General features: G+C 39.5%; 1 protein-coding gene across 1 annotated transcript in view; it reads left to right on the forward strand.

Moving 5' to 3' along the window:
* The first annotated feature begins 15,829 nt into the window (after positions 1-15,829).
* Positions 15,830-17,182, forward strand: part of tnfrsf11a (tumor necrosis factor receptor superfamily member 11a) — a 57,730-nt gene continuing 56,377 nt past the window's right edge. Inside the window, exon 1 of the mRNA XM_012965431.3 lies at positions 15,830-16,462. Within this exon, the coding sequence (XP_012820885.2) occupies positions 16,379-16,462 (84 nt within the window). The 5' untranslated portion in view covers positions 15,830-16,378. The remainder of the gene's footprint in view (positions 16,463-17,182) is intronic.

Consider the following 17,182-nt stretch of genomic DNA (forward strand, 5'->3'; position numbering starts at 1 on the left):
ATCCAGCTGCACACCTGCATTTAATGCAGGTCAGCGACTGCCAACATTTTGGTATTTTGAGGACCTTGCATTGGTTTTTATGTTTTTAAACGTAGCTTTCCTTCAGTGTTGCACATTATTGATTGGCCTCAGAAAATCCCACCATCCCTGTGGTTTAATATCTTAGCAGAAATTTGCTGGCAGCATGTATACGCCCTGTAGATTCACACCAGGGGACAGTGGTGTATCTACCCCATGCTGGGCCCAGAGTACTGGAAAGGAATTCTTAGTTCACATTAGGTAGATTAAATGCTAAGTTATAAAAGCGATATTAATTAATACTAAAATTATTTCTAGACTACCAAGCTTTTACAAAACCTGTTTAAAAAAAAAAAGTTTCTGGAAAAGTGATTTATTTTACTATTTAGTATCCACTACAGATAGAATGGTTCAATTTAGAAGGCACCTATCACCCTCAAATTGTTTCCCCCACCAGAGGTTAGGCACCCCGGCTGGGGGAAACAATACCTTTTTTTTTTTTTTTTTTTTTTTTTTTTTTTTTTTTTAAAAAGCCCCAAGCAGCATTAGGCTGCCCACACCAGGAGGGAGCTCCCAGTGCAGTTGGCCATGTCGTGACACTCGCATAAATAACAAGTGCCACAACTTGCTCATTATATGCATACATGTGACATAGGAGGGTGAATCCCATTCATCGCTTCTACATCAGACACATGTGCATACTAAGTGAGCAGGGAGATGCGCTCATTATGCACACGCACAGCAAACAACATGGGAGCTCCCGGTGTGGGCAGCCTAGCAATGGCGGGGTTGTATTTAAAAAACAAACAAACTATTGTTTTCCCCAAATGGCCCTACCTCTGGTATGGGAACCAATTAGAGGGTCTTAGGTGCACTTTAAGATGCTCCATCAAAATTTTTATTGCACATTATCTAAGATGTGGTATGCTGGAAATCCATTTTTTGACCACAATCTGGTTGTTATGAAATAGATCACAACTAACCAAATGTAGCTTCTCATTATGTAAATCATGGTTTGCTTGGTTCTCTCTTGTTTTGTCACTTTGTTTTTTTGTACAATAAAAATTAAATGGTCAGAGATCCTATCTAAACTCAGTGGGGCTCGTTTATCAACAGTGGGCAAATTTGCCCAAGGCAAATAAATATATTAGATATATATATAGCAACCAATCAGTGAATACATTTTTTCAGCCAGTTGCAGGTAGGACAATGAATGTAACAATTTGATTAGTTGCCATAGGTTACAGCCCATGGGCAAATTTACCCACTGTTGATAAATGACTCCCATAGTGTATATATCACTGCTGAGATTAGAAAGCTTGGAAAGGCAAAAGCCATACTACTATTTAAGGCACGAACGCTTCGAATGCGTCCAAATGCGTTTTTTCGTAATAATTGGTATTTTTGTGACTATTTCATTGCCGTTGCGACTTTTTCGTATATCTTTTGCGCCTTTTTCGTCGCCGTCGCAAAAAAATTGTATTGTTGTGCCGAGTACGAAAGTTTCGGATTCATTCAAGCTTCAGTATCGTGACTTTCCTTGGGCCAGGTTGGAGCTGCAGAGTGCCATTTATTCCTCTGTGAGGCTTCCAAAATCATGCAAAGTCGGAAAGGTTTTTCCGTCGTTTACGATCGTTCAATACGATAAAGTCGCAACGGCGACGAAAAAATTGCAAAATTTTCGTTCCCAATCCGAATTTTTACTATTCGGGATTCAAATTCGTGCTTTAGTAAATCTGCCCCTATGTGTGAAACTCTGAAAAGATTATTGAAACTGCAAAAATGACGCAGGTCAAAAAAAATTGATGCTTATATCAAAAAATGATGAAACTTTTTTTTGTTGCACCCCCAGTTTTTGTGCCAGTTTTCGCATAACAATCCGGCAATGGCAAACGCAAAAATTCTCTGCGAATCCATGCCTGGCAAAAAATTGCGTTCATCACTACATACCACATCAGTTTTAATATGTCTTTTTAGAAATGTTGATATAGCTAGTAACAACGACAACTTTTGGGAATTTTTAAAGGTTACTACATGAAAACTTACTATACTAAGTAAAAAAAAAAAACTTGTGCAACATTATTTAAAAGTACAAAATATTTAACTGTAATTATTCTAAAAATAGACATTTTTGGGGATTGTGACGTGCCTTTAATTCCGATAACAGATGCTTGTGGAAAAAAACATTTTCACACAGATAAAGTACTAGCAGGCAAATATCACTTCATGCTCCATTTAGCAAGAGTGTTGGCTGTTTATTTGGTCAAACCATTCAGTATCTGAGAGTCATTGTCCTGATATATACTGGGGATTTCCTGAGGTGTGTTGTTCTTATTTGATTTGGAAAGTTTTGACTAAAGGAGTAATGATGACGGTATGAGTTGCAGGTATGTGAAAACCATATAAATAATTATGTACAGTAAAATTGTTGTAATATTTTCCAGTAGCTCAAGAGAAAATATTTTATATAGGTTTCTTTTTTTACACTCCTGCCAAATTATCTCACCTGGAGTAATATAACAACATAAAGAACAATGTCTTTCTGTTGACAAGTTCCTAGCATGCTGCAATATTCAAAAGCCACACAAAAAAGGAACTAGTACTTAAGAAAACAATACAACATGTTGTCTTTAGGAAAAGACTGCAAAATTTATAGCAGAATAGTTACCCAAATCCTAAAGGCAGTCACAGTCTGCTTACCCTTGTTGTATACTATTTTCTACCATTTCACCTTTTGCTGGACCAATTTGCCCCCAAAATATTGTTGTATAAATGGTTAGTCATTTTTGCTGCTTTAAGCTAGAGAGACCAGCACTGCCCTGACTATGGAAATCTCAGGTAGAAAATAAACCAGAATTTAAGACCACCCCTATAGCATTAGCCAATGCATTTATTTACCACTCTTCAACCAATCACAGGAACGTGCATGAAAAGCAGTTGGTTCAGATTTTCTTAGCAGCGATATCTGTGGTGGTAGAAGAGAAGCACCAGTGTAATATATTCTTTTATTTCAAACAAAGGCATAATAGCACCATTTTTGGGGGTCATGTTGTTTACTTATAAGACAAGAAAAGATGAAATTCCCACAAACAATTATATTATAATCAGACATGGGATAGATTACTCATATTGCTACTTGTTGTCTCTGCAGAATAATTGTACTGTACTGTAATTTGACATCATGAGAACTCTTATCATTTCTGGCTCTGCTGTCCCTAAATGTAATCCATTCATTTTGTGAGAACAATATTTTAATGTTTTAATTTCCAAATTTATTTTGGTGATATTTTTCAGTTTGAGTTTTCAAGTTTGATTTTTCTGTTGGATTGGGGACCACATTAGTTGATGAGGTCCTTGGTCCAACAGCCCATATACTTGCTGATGTACTTTGATCGTTTGGCCCCAGGGCCAAAGGATCGAATTAGCCCAATATTGCATACCTTAGGTGAGCATATCGGGAGAAGATCAAGGTCTTACCATGTATAGACACCTTAACTTGTGGTTTATAAATTAGCCCTTTTATCTCTCAGAAATTCTGTTACAATTTATCTTAACCACTGGTGTTTTATTACCTCATTGTGCAAGATTTAGAGAACCCCCAATACAGTTTAAAACTAGTGTTGTACTTGCTTTCCCTTTAATACATTTGTATTACTTTGTATAGTATTTGATTTTTCATTAGAAAAATACAGTCTGTCTAGTTCAAATATAAGAATCAGGAAAATCCCCAATAGGGTGATGCAGAAAGCAAAAACAAAACTAAAACAGAATCTACTAACATATGGTCACTAAAGCAAGATTAAAGAATAAGGCAAGCTTAAAATTAAATCTAAGCTGTTACCAAGGCATACTAGGCAAAATACATCTACTTTGGTCCACTTCTATTCATAGTGGCTGTCCATCGGAAAAAATGGCAAATGTGATATTACTATTAAGAAACTCTTCTTGATGATCCTCTTGTCACCTGTTCCATCTTATAAAGAAATATGTTAGGCCTTCCTTAAGTTAGGTCAACCCTTTAATTAATGTGTTTACTCTCTATGAACTTTTTCCACTTCTATGAAAAAGCTGCCCAGACTGGGCCCAAATACAAAAGTAAGCAAAGTACAACAATAACATTTAAGCCAATCGATCAGTGTGTCCTTTGGTAATTAAAAGTAGTCAGAAGGGTTGCCACCTGTCCGGTTGTGACCCAGACAGCCCGGTTTTCGGAAGGGTTGTCCGGGTCAAACCGTCTGCCCAGTTTCCACGTATACTCTACATATACACTTTACTCCTGAGCTGTAAGTTGGAGTGATATCACCCCCCTCCCAGCAGCTGATCAGCAGAACAATGGGAAGGTAGCAAGATAGCAGTTCCCAGTGGATATCAGAATAGCACTCAATAGTAAGAAATCCAAGTCTGGCTTTGGACTCCTCCAGTTACATGGGAGTAGGAGAAACAATAGGTTATCTAAAAGCAGTTCTAATGTGTAGTGCTGTCGCTTATTACAAGTGAAAAAAATACATTTGTTGGTTCAAGAATAACATTTAAATGGTAGAGCAAATTATTTGCCATGTAAACAGTGTAATTTAGAAATAAATTCTATGTGAATTTTTGTTGTGCCAAATTGTCATCTTTCATCTTTCATCTGCCCATTTTCAGTTTTGCAAAAAAAATTCACCAATGACGAAATGCTGAATTTTGCAGCAAATCCATGTCTGGCGATTACCAGCTAGTCTACAACTGTCAGAAAGTCTTGTTTCAAGATTACAACAAATTCTTATGCTCATACCCATGATTGTCAAAACAAAAGTAAAAGGTAAATGAATGGTTGCCACTCTGCAGATGACATAAATACCTACGTGCTGCCCAAAGAATGCATTTGTCAATCAGTCAACAAACTGGATGTTATTTTCTTGTCCTGTGATTTTTCTCCTATTACTGAACAATAATCTGACAGAACTAATAATACTTTCTGTGCATTCATGCTTTGTACTTCAGTGGTAAAAAAGGCCAAATCCAAGCTCAAACAATATCAATTAAAAAGTGGATTACATTTATTTACCCTGGTGCCCCCCTGAAAAAAAAAGTGTCTACTGCCCATGTTTTGGGACATAATTATTAAGTACACCTTGTAGTAAAACCATTGTGCCTGGGAAAAGGTGGTCCTCAATGCAGAGTGTTTTAGTAATCATTGCCAATGGACCTTTTAAGCCCTTTGTCCAGACACAAACTTCCTATGCACAATCTAAGCATAAAGTAGACATTTATATTTTATAACCTCAAAAACTGAGTTGCCTTATCACTAGATAGCATAATCGCCGAGAATTAGGGTTCTAAACAATATATGGCCTTCACTTAAATTATCAGCTCAACATATACTTTTAGAGTAACCAGAGCCTAGATTGTAGAATTTGTAAAAAAGTTGCTGATGAAACTTTTATTTAAGCTATGATTTCATCTTTTCCTAGTGTCCCCTCTGGACATGACAAAGAGTGAGTCAAGCTAAAAGTACCCATCTTCCTGTTCTACACCAATAGAAGAAACCACCAAATTAGAACAAATTGCCAGCATGGCTTTGCACCTCCATCCCAGTAATATGGTTATACTTTGTCCTGATTACCATGTTGCTGTTTGATTTACAGTTCCCCAAATGACTGCTTTCTTCATATTCTATAGAGAGCAGAATGAGCAATGCATTCAACATCTTGAGTCATCCTTATAAAAATGTGCATTCTTCAGAATCAGTACCCTATGAAAACATAAACCCTTTGGTACATCAGTCTTCTTTACAATTTTAAATGCAAAAATCCCATATTTTTCGAACCAAAAGTATTGTTAAAGGAGAATGCAAGTCAAAATTTAAAAAGCATACTGCCCAATAGTCCTCCTATTGTTTAGTAAAAACGCCACACTTTTGGCTCAATCAAATATTTACTCAGTCACACTTACTTTACATTTTCTAGAACAGGCAGCCATCTCTAAAAAGGTATTCTCCCTTCCTTTCCCTCCTTACTTCATACTGCACGTGTGTTTCATTCCTTCCCCCCCCCCCTCCCCTCTGGCAGATCCACTTCTGATTGGCTGATGGGCATGTGTAGCTTAGAACAGGAGACAGGATCAAGTTACACACATGCTCAGAGAATAGGAAGGCTGCCGCTGGCACCTACAGGAAGGGGAGAGAGATTTCAGTGATGTCACTGTAGTCTTCACACTGCTGTAGGCTGCCAGCACCATATCTCAGAGAAGCAAGCAGGGATCTGGGAATTTAGATATACAGTAATTGAGTTTTTAAGTAAATGTTGTAAGCATTACCCAATTCTACTTTCTCTTTTAAAGTATTTGCATTCATGTGAACTGGACTTGCCTGGACATGGTTGGCTGTAGCAGTTGTTTTGATCCCCCAGTTGTTGCATTGCAGCATTAACTGTACATACCACACAGGTTTTACACACAAATTTGCCTTCTAGGAAATAATAAAGCAATTTATTCATCATACAAATAGGTTAATTGCATTAGTACATTCTATATGACACTTCCTCAAAATTTGGTGGACACATCACTCTGCTTTCCATAATAAGTGTTGTAAATTATCTTTGGAAAGCAGAGAGACTAAAGGTCCCCATACACGTGAGAGAGCGGATCTTCACCCGATATCCCCACCTATGGGTGGGCGATATCAGGGAACATGTAGGCTAATTCGATCGTTTGGCCCTCGGGCCAAACGATCGAATTATAATGGTGGCAATGGGGCAGTCGGTTCGGGGACCGCATCAACGAGCCGGTGCGGTCACCGATGCAACTGAATCTTTTAACTTGCCCGATCGATATCTGGCCAATTTCAGGCCAGATATCAGTTGGGTATGGCCGTCGTTTCTGTTCTTACACGGGCCGATAAGCTGCCGAATCAGCAGTGTATGGCGACCTTAAAGGTGGTTATACATGGGCAGATTTAAGCTGTCAATTCAGCAGTTTATCTCAGGGCTGGAACTAGAGGTAGGTGCAATGCTGGAGGTGGGGCACCAAGCTGTACCCCTTCTACTTCCCTGCTCTGTGCCTTTGTCCCCCCACTGGCGGCTCATTAATGGTCCTGGCGTGTAGTCATCACCTGATATCTGTCTAAAAATTGGCCAGATGTCAAAGGTCTAAACAATTGGATTATTCTGTTATCACCCCCCTTAGGTGGGCATATTGGGGGAAAGGTCTGCAACCTCCCCAAACGAGCAGATCTTATTGTGTACGGCCACCTTAAGGCAGAGAGTCAGCATTTTCTGCATTTACAGTTACTTTTAAAACCAAAAAAATATTGTTACTGGGAAAGGTTACTGGGAAATATATTTTTATTATTATTCAAACATCATTTTTGAGTTTTCAAGCCTTTATAAGAGGTCTACAATAAAGAGAGACTAATTGTAAATTGTCTCAGAAATGCACCCTCTACATCATAGTAAAAGTTTTTTTAATGGTGAATAACCCCTTTAAATAAACATCTATTTCAGGGGTAAAAACACTAGTACCTTGTTCCTTCAATTAAAACATTTAAATTGTAGTTTAACAACACCATTCCTTCCTACTGCGATGACCCAACTAAGAGAGAGTCACAAATGTAATTGTGCCTGTAAATAGTTGGAAACATAGTTCCGGGCCTGCGTGCAAGTACCTTTTGTAAATCGTATCAATGTGCGCTCAATTTTGAATCTATTTAATGTGCTTTTAATCATAAATGAGACTTCTTATTTCATACCCCTACATGATTCAGTTGGCTATTCAACCAAAGTTTTTTTATGTTCATCTGGATCAATAAAAATGTGATTTGTGCACAGTTGAACTCGATGGTCTTTTGTGAACCTAAGCAACATTGTTCAAGAGTGACCAGACAAATGCAAATAAGCTGATTTGTTAAGCAGGAATGAACCCCCATATGGGCACCTGCCTATTATGCTGAGTAAAAAATAGCATTATAATTCACCACACAGACATTGCAGTGTAAAAAAACAGTGTCCTAATTTCTGCGATCCAGCAAAACTATAGGCAACTGTTTGAAAATGCTATGGAAAAATACGGTGTTTACCCATTGCGACTTTTACACGGTTTTTACTTGTGCATTCCAGTTTACTTGCAGCTTGAATTTTTCCCATTGAATTATGTGAGACCTGAAGCGGTATATATTAGTGGCATCAAATTTAGCATTTGTGTTGTGTAAATGAAACACACATCTTGATAAATTAAAAATTACACAGCTTTTTACACTGTGTTTTCAGCAATATTCATTTTATACAGCATAATGGTGGTAGGACAGTAACTGGAGGTAGCTGACGAATTCTTCTTGATGAGAGGCTAACAAGTGGTTTCCTTTTCCCATCAAAAGTTCAAGGAAAGTATTAACCAGGAGATTTGTGTTTCCACCCTTTGTGCTGTCAATGATGCAGTATCCACGAAAGACAAATACTGTAGTAGTGGTGGGAGATTGTGATTGGCTATCCTCCTCCTGCTGTGCTTCTGGCAGGGACAGTTAGGACACGCCTACCCCTCATTTGAAACAGAGACAGAGAACAGATAGGATCTATAGGGAGCTCCAATAAAGGGGCCATTTCTACAGATAGGATTAAGCCCAAGGTGAAACCAGCACAATATATTATTCATAATTGCCTACAATTCCATTTATCCAATATGTCTCCTTTAAAATTAAAGCATTTGACATGCATCTTCTTCATTAATACTAATGTATCCGTATTATTGTGGTGATGTTTTACCACATGTAAATCACAGAAATTCTGTCCTATCCCCATTTTTCAAATGTTACCAAACTACAGTTCACACTCAGGGCACTACAGGAATAATCTTACAAATGTCCTGGCATCCTATCATTAATGTGATTTTGTACAAAGACAACTTGGTTGTACACATTTACTGTGATGACACAAGGGCTTAAGCTTAGAACCACACACAGCCAGTGTAAGTTTTGGTACCAGAATGAAAATCTGGTTGCACTTATGGGTGGAAGGGGCAGTTACATGACAAACTGCAAAAACTTTTGCCAAAGCTCTATGGCATGGCTCTTCTTGTAATTGACACACTTGTGCTAAGCACATTAGTGCCTCAGGCCAGTGTCTGACTAAATAAATTTAATGTTTGGGAATCTAAATAAAATACACTGCAAGGGTCCTGTTACAGTCTGTAGTATGAGGAAGCTCATACCAACCTTTTAGGTGAAATAGAAGAGACCAGGCAACCCCAGTTTTTACCAACGCTCTTTTGGAACCCCTGTCTTTCTGCTGCAAGGAAAACAGGGATTCTATACACTGCCAAGCTTGATACAAAAACGTGGTACAAAAGTCATCAGGCAGAGGCAACGTCAGAGTCAGACAATGGTCAAAGGGTCTTACCTCTAGGTGCCCAGTCCAGGCATGTCCGGCACTCGTAACAGGTCCAGAGGGAGTTTGCAGGTGAAACGAAAGTAAATAATGACAAGATGTCAGTGGATCAACTTACCAATGTCTGCCCTTTGCTGTGGGGTCCATATACTTGTTCCTCCACCACCTCCAATCACCATTTTGATGTAATCAGGCCATATAAAGCAAATATATTGGCTTAACTGCTTTCAACCATCCAGTTTAAAGTGCCCAATATTATTGGTCCATTGTTACTATTTGTCAATGTGGACCAAGAAGTTTTGCCTTGAAGCTCTCTTATTGCTTCCTAATTGGCTATAGAGAGCAGCTCTATTTATTGACCATGTGAGCAGCCTAAGAAGGTCTTGCCACAGTTGCACTGGCTGACTTATCCTTTAAATCTACCCTAATGTTACTTCCTCCTGCATGTTTGGTCTCACTTTACAAAGCTCTTCAATAAATATGGATGTTTTCAACACAACAAAACCTCGTTACTGCCATTGTCATCTTCTCTATAAAGTTAATCAGGGCAGCCAATGCTTTGGTTAAACATAACATCAGATCCCTGATATTTAGAGTAGTAAAAAAGTATCTATCCCTTTCTTTACAGATATTTCCAGTACAACTATCTGTATAGCATCCCTCTTGTGCAAAAATTCTAGACATTGTCATTTTAAATGCTCTTGAAAGAGGGAAGATTTCCTCAGGAGATCCTTTGAAAAGAAGCTGGGTCGGTTTCCTGTTTCTTGTTGAAAAGATAGGACAAGATTTTTGACACTGGTTTTTCAGTTCTGATTTTTTTTGTAAATGTCAGACATTCGTGGGAGTGAGCTTAATCTAATTTTTAAAAATAAAAATATGACAAATATTTGAATTTTAGTTACTGTACCCCACAGAGTATACCGTATGTAATCTCTTACCATAAACATCTATTTTGGTTGTCCTTAAGCTTCAGGGAGATAAATATAGGCATCCTGTCATCATTCTAATTTAACCAATTTATTTTGTTGATATTGTACAATGTGGCATGTACAGATAACAAATTTTTATTTTTCTTGGCAGATCCTGTCAGGCCTTTGTGTCTCTCCTAACATTGATTCACAGAGCACTTGTGAACATACTTCAGGACAGGACAACAGATGTCATTATAGTATTCCCATTAACTTTCCAAAATGTGCTATATCTTGCAACAATTATTTCATGTTCTCAAAATTTCCTCAGGTTTATAACAGAATGCCTTCAGGCCCTAGAAGTTTCTTCAAACATTAACCTATATGGTTAAATATTTCAGCTTTCCTTTACTAAGGATATAATTGTGCCCCAATATATCCAGTTGGTCTTACCTTAATATTTTACTTAGGCTTTGCTTTTTTGCAAAGGTATCATTTTGCAATGGCTTTATTATATTAGTAAGTTACAAAACATTGCTTATACAACAAACTGGAAGGAGTATCTCTACAGAGGCTAGTCAAATCCCATTATAAAAATATGTAGGACATGTGTCTGATAACTCTCCTGACTCAATATCAATTAAATGAACATGTCTTCTAGTCATAGCTTTCTCAGCTATAAGAGAACTCTCTTTTATACACATTTCTGACCCTTTGTTATGTATGACATTATCCTTTGGTGGGTCACAAAAACATTTTCTGCAGTGTGGTTGAATTAGACATTATATAAGACACTGATCATTCCTTGGTGTGTTTAGTTAAAGGACTCTCAGTTTATTCATACAGAACTTATTCCTTCAGAATAATAACTTCCAAATAATCTCACAAGATTATTAGTTGATTTCTGTCCACTGTACTCAAGAGACATTTCTTTGGAGGATCCACAACAAAGGCTGCTCCAAGAGATCTCTACCTTCCTATTATAACATTTTCTTCCAGAAACTTTCTTATTGCCATGAGGCATTCATAAAAGCAGCTACTAGGTGTGGGCTACTCTCCCATTAGCTGTTGCTAGGTGACAATCTCCCGTAGAACAAAGAAATGTTTGCAGGAATCTACGACCTATGCAAACAACATTTGTTCTAGGCATACAATTGCCACATAGCAACAGCACCCACCCTTTTCCCACTCTTATAGGGATACTGTCATGATTTTTATGGTATACATTTTAATTCTAAATTACACTGTTCACGTGGCAAATAATACACTCTATAATTTAAAATTTTACTCTTGAACCAACAAATGTATTTTTATTAGTTGCAATACTAGTGTGTAGGCAGCCATCTTAGTGCATTGTGCCTGAGCTTTCAGAAAGAGCCAGCTCTACACATTAGAACTGCTTTCAGGTAACCTATTGTTTCTCCTACTCCCTTGTAACTGGAGGAGTCACAAGCCGGACTTGGATTTCTTGCTATTGATTGATATTCTGATATCTACTGGGAGCTGCTATATTGCTACCTTCCCACTGTTCTGCTGATTGGCTGCTGGGAGGGGGGGAAATCACTCCAACTTGCAGTTCAGACCAAAGTTTATCAGAGCACAAGTCAAATTGCTGTGGTACCCTGGGAAATATAGAATATGGCTAGCCCCATGTAAAATTTCTAAATTAAATATAAAAAAAATCTTTGTGTGTTTGAAAAACAGATTTCAATGCAGGATTCTGCTGGAGAAGCTCTATTAACTGATGCATTTTGAAAAAAACACGATTTTCCAAGGCAGTGTTCCTTTAAATTAAATCATGTGATTCCTTCTGGAATTCCTAGCAGTTGTGATTACCTAGTGAATTCTTCTTTTTGTCTCTCGACTTAAACCAAAATTTTAGGATAGATTTTATCAATCAAAACCCGAGGATGACTAGAAAAGATGCTACTTTCATCATTCTGAAAGTACCTAATTTGTCTTCCTTAAGTCTGCTTTGGTTAGTGTCATAGTGAATGTTATGCTATTATCATAACATTTGATATTATCTATTTGTAGAGACTATAACCTCATCTATCTTGACAATATATATCTATTTTCATCAACTTTTTATTTCTTAAATCTTTTATTCTTAGTCCATCTATAAGACAATTACAACTTAAACTGTATCTATGTCTCATAAAATTTCTGTTAAATCTCTCCTCTTTTTTTAAGAACATTGCCTTATTCTTAGGATTGTCATCCAGAAGACTCCCAGTAAAAAAATCTAACTCCCTTGTTCAGCTATTTCCCTTCCTGTGATGTCACGCTGCTCTACACCCTGATCCAAATAATTATGCAAATTATATTTTTCTCATTTACCAAAATAATTGATGTAAATAACAGTCAGCATAATTCTCATGTTATCAACTATTAAGAGTACAATTCAAATTTTATTGAACAGCCTCCTAATTATAACAGTATTTTTTTTTAAGAATTAAAAACTTTCAATGCACTGTTCCACATTATTACACACAGTAAGTTCCAAAACACTTTATAGGTTTAAAGAACTGAAAATTGTCTTTTGATTTGTTTGCAGCATATTTACTGAAATCAAAAGCTATTTCAATCAAACTTTTAACAACATTTTAACTTTTTAAACATTTTAACAGGTCACCTTACATTTTACCATAGGACCCCTTATTTGATAGCAGCTTCACAAGTCTTGCATCCATTGAACTTGTGAGTTTTTGGACAGTTTCTGCTTGAATTTGTTTGCAAGATGTCAGAATAGCCTCCCAGAGCTGCTGTTTGGATGTAAACTGCCTCCCACCCTCATAGATCTTTTGCTTGAGGATGCTCCAAAGTTTCTCAATAGCATTGAGGTGAGGGGAAGATGGAGGCCACACCATGACTTTCTTTCCTTTTATCCTCATAGCTGCCATTGATGCAGAGGTATTCTTTTAAGCATAAGATGGTGCATTGTTATCCATGAAGATGATTTTATTACGGAAAGCATAGTTCTTCCTTCTGTACCAGGGAAGAAAGTGGTAAGTCAGAAACTCCACATACTTTGCAGAGGTCATCTATACACCTTCGGGGACCCTAAAGGGGCCGGACAGCTCTCTTCCCATGATTCTGGCCCAAAACATGACTCCACCACCTCCTTGCTGATGTCGCAGCCTTGTTGGAAGACGGTGGCCTTCCAACAACCATTCACTACTCCATCCATCTGGACTATCCAGGGTTGCACGGCACTCATCAGTGAACAGGACTGTTTGAAAATTAGTCTCCATGTATTTCTCTGCCCAATGCAGCCGTTTCTGCTTGTGAGCATTGATTAGTGGTGGCCAAATAGAAGATTTATTCACAGTTGCAAGACTCTGGAGGACTCTACACCTTGATGTCCGCGGGACTCCAGAGGCACCAGCAGCTTCAAATATCTGTTTGCTGCTATGTAATGTCATTTTAGCAGCAGCTTTCTTGATCCAATGCATGGATCTGGCAGAAACCTTCCTCAATGCGCCTTTATCTGCACAAACACGTCTGTGCTCTGAATCAGTCACAAATCTCTTAATAGTGTGATGATCAAACTTAAGTTTTCTGATATATCTATTTTCATACCTCGTCAAAGGCATTGAGACACAATGCCATCCATGATTTTAATTAAAAACCAAAAAATCTAATCTTTGTGAAACTTAAATAGAATTTGCATAATAATTTAGAACAGTGCATTGTAAGTTTTTCATTCTTAAAAAAAAAAATACTTTTGTCATTAGGAGGTTTGTTCAATAACATTTGAACTGTACTCTTAATAGTTGATAACATGAGAATTATGCTGACAATTATTTACATCAATTATTTTGGTAAATGAGAAAAATATAATTTGCATAATAATTTGGAACAGGGTGTATACTGTCCAATAAGCACTGAGCATAACTGTGCTTGCTCTTGCATATAAAGACAGGCCCCGATTTGTGGCGAGGCCACAAAGGCCCGGCCTTGGGTGGCAAAAATTTAGGGGTGACCCCGCTGCACAAAAGTTTTACTCCCATACTCCGTATGAGTTTCAATGGACCCCAGCGCGCATTCAAGCACATGCGCGCTGGGGTGGGGGAAAAGGGGGCCAATGGGGCCGGCCTTGGGGTGCCTGGATTAGAAATCCGGCGCTGATTAAAGGCACAATCACTGTCACAAGGGGAACTCAAAAATGTGGCTGTAGCAGCAAATGAATTTTTGCAGCATATCTTCGAGAGGCTACCACCAAAATGATTAGCTGTTGCTAAGAAGCAATCCTATCCCTAGAACAAATGTTGTTTGCAGGTCATGGATTCCTGTTTATTTCCCACCTGTCGCTTAACTCGCTGCTTGATGGCTGAATTTGTGTACAAATTAGAAGAAAGAAAGTGGCTTTTGGGGGGTTGACAAGGTGTCAGGAGGGGCTTTACTTTGTTGGGAGTAGGCCATCCTACCATGCAGAAAGAGCACTGTGCTGTTATTGTAGGTAGGATGGATGTTGCAGTACTAGTTTTAGGGTTAAGCCACACCCAGCATTATATGTAGGCCAAAAATCTAGATCTGTTGCATCCATTCAGTTGTGTGTCTGCCACATGAGGCAGCAGACAGGTCTGAACTGGGATTGGGACTAAGCCATGGGATTTCAAGTACACAAAAGCCCAAAGAGCCCCCGACCAGCCCACTATATAGTGACTGTCTATGGCAGGGGTGTGAAACTCAATCACATAAGGGGGCCGAAATCTAAAACACAGGCTAAGTCGCGGGCCAAATTTTTTATTAATATACTTAGTAAGATACTAAGGGGTATATTTATCACAATGTGTAAAAAGTGGAGTAAGGTGATGTTGCTCATAGCAGCCAATAGATGCTTTGCTACTGTTTAAATCTGATTACTGATTGGATGCTTTGGGCACTCCACTACACAGGAAAATGGAAATTGATCAGGCTGGATGGTCAGACACACTCACTAAGGGCCACATAAAACAGCCAGGTGGGCCGGATTTGGCCCCCGGGCCTTGTGTTTGACATATATGGTCTATGGCATCTAACAGCAGGCCCTCTGGCATTTGTCAGAATTCATAGATTGCCAGTCCCAGTGATGCCCCTAATCACTTTCTCCTTTCACAACTAAACAGGTTTCGGGTTTACTTTGCTGGTACAGTGCAATTGTGGTAAATACACTAGAAATGTTGAATTACAGACCCTAGTAAAGCGGCGCCTGAGGCAAGGTTGGCTAAGCAATATTAAAAAAAAAAAAAATAGGAAATTGCTTCATTTACCCAAATGATACAGGGCTCCATATATACAATAAATCAATCCACACAGAGATATTTACCAGGATAAATCCACCCACCCCTCATCTATGTCACACTGGCAGAGGCAAGCAACCCCACACATTTTCTGGCTAACAGTGTTTGTAAGCACAGTATAGGATAGCTGAATTATGATATGTACAGAGGCAGTATGAATGTTAGACAGTAAAGGAAACACAATTATTCTCCATGCAAGTACAGGGCCTGACGATAAGGAAAACGAAAGCAAGAAGCAGGAGAGAAGGGGCTGTTCTGAAAAGAGGGGAGGCTCCCGTGTCGGAGGCGTTGGGGGAAGCGGGTGCTGTAGGAAAGCGAAGATCTTGGCTGTACTACACCCTGTGCCAGCAGCGCCCTCTCTCTAAGCGGCAGCCCTCTCTCTAAGCAGCTGTCCTGCGAGCGCCACATTTCTGAGGGAACCTCAGCGCGGGGAATTACACAGGTTTTTCTTCCTATGACGGGACGTCGCTTTAGGCTGGGTGAGGGGAAAGTACGCGCGGTATCGAGGAGAGGGCTACAAGTCATTGGAGTTGGTGGCATCGCTGGAGGGGTACGGCTAGCAACCCAGCTTCACTGGCAACTGGCAGGAAGTATGGGCACCGCATAATAAGGGTATGGAATGGAACTTGGTTGCCATTTAGGGAAGCTCGGGCACGGGAAAGTGTCGGGAAGGCTTTGGCAGCTCTCGCCAGTGGGACAGGAGAAACTGGAATACAAAGCCCAGAGGGGAGAAGTGGCGCAACACTGATTTGCAGCAGTGCAGGAACAGAAGGGAAAGCGTTGTGTACAAAGGAACAAACTGGTCCCTGTCATGGGAACTTCGCCCTCCTATGTGGGTATGGGCTCTGTGGGGCTGTTCCTGCTAAACTGTGTCATTCTGTGCGCCTGCAGCCAGGTAAGCGTGAGGGTACATTCTTCTACTTCAAGCAGCTCCATGCTAATATGCTCTTATCTGCTCCTAGCTACTCGCACTGTTCAACTGATAGGAATGGAGGAAGGAAAAAGGAACTTATATCAAAAGGCTAATATAAAAACGTTTGCACTGGTCCTGTAACTCATAGCAATCAGATATTGGCGTTCCAGCTGCTGCCCCTTAAAGGCTCTGGCACACAGGGAGATTAGTCGCCCGTGACAAAACTCCCTGTTCGCGGGCGACTAATCTCCCCGAGTTGCCATGACCCGCCATCCCACCGGCGAACATGTAAGTCACCGGTGGGATGGCACATGCGTTTTGGCAAATCGCCTCTATGCCACAATCTTAATGGCTGCTGTGGGTTACTGAAAAAGAAGCAAACTTTGCTGTATTTATACCTACAAAGAAACAAACTCTTAAGGTCCCCATACATGGGCCGATTATAGCTGCCGATATCGGTCGCTTGGACTGATTCGGCAGCTTATCGGCCCGTGTAGGGGCAGAACCGAGGGGCCTGGCCGACCGATATCTGGCCTGAAATTGGCCAGATATCGATCGGCCAGGTTAGAAAATCCAGTCGGATCGGGGACTGCATCAGCTCGTTGATGCGGTCCCCGAACCGACTGGCCCACTGCCACGTGTAGATTTCGATCGTTTAGCCCCAGGGCCAAACGATCGAATTCGCCTACATGCCTCCCCGAT

This window comes from Xenopus tropicalis, chromosome 6 (assembly GCF_000004195.4).
Source record: "Xenopus tropicalis strain Nigerian chromosome 6, UCB_Xtro_10.0, whole genome shotgun sequence".
In the NCBI taxonomy this organism is placed as follows: Eukaryota; Metazoa; Chordata; class Amphibia; order Anura; family Pipidae; genus Xenopus; species Xenopus tropicalis.